Consider the following 6000-nt stretch of genomic DNA (forward strand, 5'->3'; position numbering starts at 1 on the left):
TCAAAGCAGTGATATTTTTCTTCTGGGCTCAGGGCTGGTGGTGGGCATCTGGGGACTTTCAGCTTGAAGTTTGCTCTTAGAGATAAATATCTGGGGCCTGGGAAGCTCCTTGCATATTGGAAGTTGGTTGGGTTCACTCTCTGCTTTAGGTGGGTATAGAGAGCTCATGTGTGATTTCCTGCTCCTTAACTCACCAAAATCTCAAGCTTATGGGTGGAAACCATTTGGCTGAAGTTCATACACATGAATCCAGGTCCACTTGCAAAGGCTCAGTGAGAAACTTGAGTGCAGGGGAAATATCTATGGATGTTATTGGTCACTAAAGGAATTTGTCAGATGAGATCTTTGGTTGGTGATGCTGCCAAAATGTGCTCACTCCTCCTGTCCCTCGCTGGGCATGGAGCAGCTGCATGAGGAGGTCACTTGAGCTGTGGAACAAGTCTCTTCCTTAGGAAGTTATTCACTGAGTGCTGCTGAAACAGGCTGTGGAGCACTGGTAGTTCTGCAATCATGGTTTTTCAGTGGCCTGAGGTTTACCATCCAAAGGGTTCATCAGTCCCAAGTCATAATGGTTTGAAGGGCTCTGTGGTATGGGCTGGAGAGCCAGCAAGTGCCTGCTGTACTGCTGGGATCCCCAAACCAGTCCTTGTGCTGCACCAAAGGATCAGGGGACATTCTGGCCTGTTCCCATACTGGGCTTCTGAATTTTGTCTTGTCAAAAGTCAGTGTTTTGAGGAACAGTTTCAGCTCTCCCCAGTCCTGTGTGGAATTCAGGAGCAGACCAAAACCAGGATCATTTGGGGGGATTAAATAAAAATTAGGGAATTAAATTAAGATTATTTAGTCTCTTATGTGGGCTGTCAGCTCTTGACTCCCCAGCCCTGCAGGGAATTCCAGTTTTAGAGCTCTGACAAAAGGTTTTAGTGTGGAGTGTCTGTGTGGTGCCTGCAACTGCAGCCTTTGGCTGATGTCCTGGGGGGGACTTTCTTCCTCTTGTCTACAGGGACACCTGTGACAATCGCACGAACTGCTCCACCAGCTCTGCCTCCAGCCTTGACACCAGTGCCCAGTTCCAGGAGAATAATGGGCACACACAGGGCACCAGATGGGATGAGCAGCAGAAGGTCTTTGCCCTGGAGCAGGTCTGTGGTGTCTTTAGAGTGGACCTGGGACAAATGCGATCCCTTCGCCTCTTCTTCAGGTGAGGTCTTACTGTGTGTGCTAGGAGTGTGTGCTCTGGATCAGTGCACACTGGGCTCTGGAGACAGATGGCTTCTACAGTCCCCCTTGGAATTCTTTCCCTAATGGTTGTCTCCAGGAAAGCAAGTGTCAGCCTCCCCCAGAAGAGCCTAGGATTTTCTTGCCTAGAAAAGTAAAGGCTGCTCTTAGCTTTCCTACCAAGAGTGTCTCAAGTAACCTGGAAGTGTGGAAGACATCTCTTCATCTATAGAATCACAGAATCATTAAGGTTGGAAAAGACCTTTAAAAACATTGAGTCCAACCATAACCCAACATTATACTATGTCCTGAAGTGCCACTTCTATTTTTTCCTATTTTAATCTATTATTCTATCCTATCCTATCCTATCCTATCCTATCCTATCCTATCCTATCCTATCCTATCCTATTCTATTCTATCCTATCCTATTCTATTCTATTCTATTCTATTCTATTCTATTCTATTCTATTCTATTCTATTCTATTCTATTCTATTCTATTCTATTCTATCTACAGCTTCTTAACACTTCTGTGGTACCTTCTCCCTTCCCTGCTCCTCATCTGATCTTTCTGCTTCCTACTCAACCCTTCTTTGTCCTGAGGGTTGTCCCCATTGTTTTGTCCCACAGTGATGAGGCATGTACCTGTGGCCAGCTGGTTGTTGCAAGCAGGGAGAGCCAGTACAAGATCTTCCATTTTCACCATGGTGGCCTGGATAAACTGTCTGAGGTGTTTCAGCAGTGGAAGTACTGTACGGAGACCCATCTCAAGGACCAGGTACCTGAGCAAGGTTCATGGGCAAAGAGGGTGTTCCCAGCAGGTATTTCACATGTAGGTTTTTAGCCAGGGGAGTGTGATGGAGAAATGAATCATAGAATCATAGAATCACAGAATCATAGAAAGGTCTGGGTCAGAAGGGACCTCCAGAGGTCATTTAGTCCAACCCCCCTGCTGTAAGCAGGGGCATTCTCAACTAGATCAGGTTACCCAGATCCCTGCTGAGCCTAACCTTGAATATCTTCAGGGATTGGGTGTCAGCCACCTCCCTGGGCAGCCCATTCCAGTGCTCCACCACCCTCATGGTAAAGAAGCTCTGAGTTCACGTCACCAAGTCAGGCAGGAAGCTACGACGTGTTTGCCGTTGTTTAGGATGCAAGTCAGCCCTGAGGTCTCACTTGTGCTTGCTTATCCCCATCCATTCCTGGTCTGCCTGTGGACTATGGGGGAAGGTAATCCAGCAGCGTTGCTCAGGTGGCTGTTCTGTTAGCCCTGACAGGTCAGCAATGCGCTGTAGGCGTGGAAGGTGGCTGGGAAGTCTGCAGTGGCAGGTCTGAAATTCTCTCGGAGCCTTTCATCCATTTTGTGAAGCGCAGCACACCGCTCCGGAAAATGTTTTGACAAGGCACCGTGCCATATTTTGTTCAATCTACATACAAATGTGATAAGAGCTCTTTAATTATCTGTTTAAGATACTGTATGTGCTTATTAGAAACAGTGATTTTTAAATTTCCATCCTTCCCACAGAGCCCCCTGCTGCTTTTCTTATTATGGTCGCCTGGGCTCACTTTTTGCATTGAACAACCTTTGATTTTTAAATTAAATGTCAGCTGCAGTCTTGCACTGGGATCAGGAGTGCCCTTAGAGAGCCTGGCAGTGCACTTCCCCTCTTGCCTAACAGCAATCCCTTTGTATATGGCCAATCATATGTAATTTATTGCAGGCATTCCTGGCAGGGTGAAGTTTTGCTGTAAGCAGCATTAATTCAGTTTCAGGTCAGGGATAAGATTGGGGGAGGAATGGAAACGATTTGTTATTTATTTATTGATTTATTCATTCATTCATTCATTCATTCATTCATTCATTCCAAGGTGAATCTGTTTGGTGGCACTCAAGATTTTTAATTATTCTTATCACTTTTGCTGGGGTAATGGTTGGGATTTGGGGGCGGGGGGAGGGGCGGGAAACTCCAACCCTCCCCAAGTGCAACAACCTCAGTTCTGAGTCCTACATCAACCAGGCAAAAACGAAAAAAAAAGGCTTTCCTGCTCTGAAAACCACTGGGTTTCTGCTGCTATCCCTGGCTCCTGCCTCCAGATTTTGGGTTTGTTTCCCCTGGTTCAGCAGCTGACTGATGAGAGGATGTGTATGCAGTTCTCCATCCGCCGCCCCAAGCTGCCCTCCTCCGAAACCCACCCCGAGGAGAACACCTACAAGCGTCTCGATGTGTCTGCCTGGCTCCATCACCTGAACGAGTCTGGACAGGTGGAAGAGGAGTACAAGCTGCAGAAGGTGAGAGGAGAGCTACTGGTGTGGGTTTGATCCTTTCTCTCCTGCTGCAAAGTGTGAGCGCCTTGGTGGAAGCTGCGCGAGTTTGCTTTCCTGCTCGGGGCAAGGAGTGGGCATCTGAATGTAGAAAGATGGACATAGCTTGGCTGGAGGTCTTGCTGGGGCTGCAGATGAGCCTAGTAGAGCATCTCCCCGACCCCGGAGCACAAGCTGTCCAGCTTCTGCTGCCAGCTGGAGTTAGTAAACCCAAGTGCCCGCTGCTCGACGTGTTCACAGAACGCGGTGTGAACAAATCAAAGAGAGGAAAACTGAGATTACTGCCTGGAAACGTGCAGGGGAGCACTGGGTCCAGGTCCTGAGAGAGAAGTTTGCAGTGAAACGCGGTGTCTCCAGGCCTGAGGATTAAGCCGTGACATGAGAACGACACGTTAATCATAGAGCCTCTCCAGGGGGGGTTATTGACATTGAAATGAGCCCGATTTGTGTCTCGTCTGGGAATAGAAGGCCAGCACTTTCCCTCTAAACATGTGCAAATTGCAGGAGCTTGAATCAAGGCGTCACTTGTCAGCAAGGAACTGCAAAGCCACCGGAGCACAGTAGCGGGCAAGTTTCTTGTTGGTGTTTTGGAGAACGTTCAAACTGTACCAGTCATAACTTTTGCTCCTTCTTCCAGGCCATTTTCTTTGGTGGGATTGATGTTTCCATCCGTGGGGAGGTGTGGCCCTTCTTGCTGCACTACTACAGCTATGAGTCCACCTCGGAAGAGAGAGAGGCACTGAGACTGCAGAAGAGGAAGGAATACTTCGAGATCCAGGAGAAAAGGTAAGGGACCAGCTTCATCCTCCCCTCCTCATCTCTCCTCATGCCTGACGTCACAGGAATACTGATGGTGATACATGAAGTCTCTGCATCTTTTGCTGCAGGAGAAACCAGTAGGAGTAGAGAAATAAGAGGGATGGTGAAGGAGGTGTGTCAGGCAGAGCAGAGCCCCTGAGGGTCTGGAGATAGTAGCTTGTGCTCTTCACAGAGGCTCATCAGTACCACATAGGGAAGCATATCTCACACAGCATGCTTGGTTTAGGACACTGGAGGCGAAAATGGGATCTTCTATTTCTTTATCAAGATATCTAGGTGTAAAAATAGGGGAGAAGAAGGGGTATCTAATTCAGGGAAGTTACTACTGCAAGAACTGCATGTTGTAAACTAGTTGTGGGTGCATTCCAGCTGGAGAAGGGACAATATTGTTATCATTAATGAGGAGAAAATTGTAACAGAGAGGTGAGTTCTGGTGTGCCAGCCTCAAGGAGCAGTGGAGAGCAGAATCCAACTGCTTCTAAAGTGGATTTTATCACAGACAAAACATCATGTCCTCACATTTAGAACCTGGAAGGCTCTTTCTAGTAATCCATGTGGACAGAAAATCTGCTGCTCTGGACACACCTGCTTGTCTGTTTTCCAGGTGATGACAAAACTCCACACAGGAGTAGGTGTTTTCTCTGCTAACAAAAGCTGAAACAAGGCTTTTTGTTCCTTGTGGCAATCATCTCCCCCTCTTGGCAACACACTCCTCTTGCTGCTCAATCTGCAGGCTCTCAATGACTCCAGAGGAGCAGAAGGATTTCTGGCGTAAGGTCCAGTTCACGGTGGATAAAGACGTGGTGAGGACCGACCGCAGCAACCAGTTCTTCCGAGGGGAGGGCAACCCAAACGTGGAAACCATGAGGTGAAGGCTCTGATCTCAGTGTCCCAAACAACATGGTTCTGTAGAGAAATGTTTAGAAAACTGAGTAAGCCCCCATGGGCCAGGCTGCTGGCTCACTGCCTTGAGAATGCTGAAGATGACCATGTGTATGGTGACCAGTACCAAGTGATGCCAAAACAAGAACTTCTCCCCCAGTGCTTTCACTGCTTCTTTAGCCCTTGGCTTCTGGATATAACAACCCTGCTGCCATCCCCTGTCTTCCCTGCACATGGTCATGTGAAAGGTCTAAGCTGGCTGTGGGAGGGTCGTGGGTGCTGCAGCAGAGTCGTGGGCAGTTCCTTGGTCTGTGATTCTCCTGGTGGACTTGAGGACGAGCGCACCAGAGTCTGCTTCGTGGCTGTGTGACTTACGGGTGTGTGTCTGTAGAGCAGTTGGGTTTCATCTAACCACACAGCCTGGAGTCCCATGGATGTGTAAGCATCACCTTTCCCCTTCCTTTCTTGCCTCTTAAATATTTTTAAATTGTAACTGCTTGTTTGTTTCTGTTTTGGTGTCTGTGTATTGAAAACCTTCTCCTTCTCACTGGGCCGATGCTTGCAGCAGGGTTTATCTGTAGGTGTTAAAGCACCTCACAATGGGCTCCTGTGTCTTTGTACCTGAGATGAGCGGTGCTGCTTGTTCCCGGTGCACTGCTCCCAATGGCCTGTACTGTGGCTGGAGAACTGGAGCTGGAGAAGTTCTCTTCAAATGCATTGTCTTAGGCTGCTAAGTGCTACTCAGAGTTCTTGTTCCCCA

General features: G+C 48.2%; 1 protein-coding gene across 6 annotated transcripts in view; it reads left to right on the forward strand.

Annotated features, from left to right (window-relative positions):
- The window catches only part of TBC1D16 (TBC1 domain family member 16), a 34602-nt gene that overhangs the window by 22754 nt on the left and 5848 nt on the right, over positions 1-6000 (forward strand). For 3 of the 6 annotated variants that reach the window (XM_068151282.1, XM_068151280.1, XM_068151281.1), the window contains exons 4-8: positions 1004-1201; positions 1847-1994; positions 3312-3506; positions 4177-4325; positions 5092-5226. In XM_068151282.1, coding sequence (XP_068007383.1) covers positions 1004-1201; positions 1847-1994; positions 3312-3506; positions 4177-4325; positions 5092-5226 — 825 coding nt within the window. The remainder of the gene's footprint in view (positions 1-1003; positions 1202-1846; positions 1995-3311; positions 3507-4176; positions 4326-5091; positions 5227-6000) is intronic. The other 3 variants (XM_068151283.1, XM_068151285.1, XM_068151284.1) reach the window with 3 other exon arrangements.

Source organism: Melanerpes formicivorus, unplaced genomic scaffold, assembly GCF_026170545.1.
Source record: "Melanerpes formicivorus ecotype bairdi unplaced genomic scaffold, bMelFor1.0.p_v2 SCAF_21, whole genome shotgun sequence".
In the NCBI taxonomy this organism is placed as follows: domain Eukaryota; kingdom Metazoa; phylum Chordata; class Aves; order Piciformes; family Picidae; genus Melanerpes; species Melanerpes formicivorus.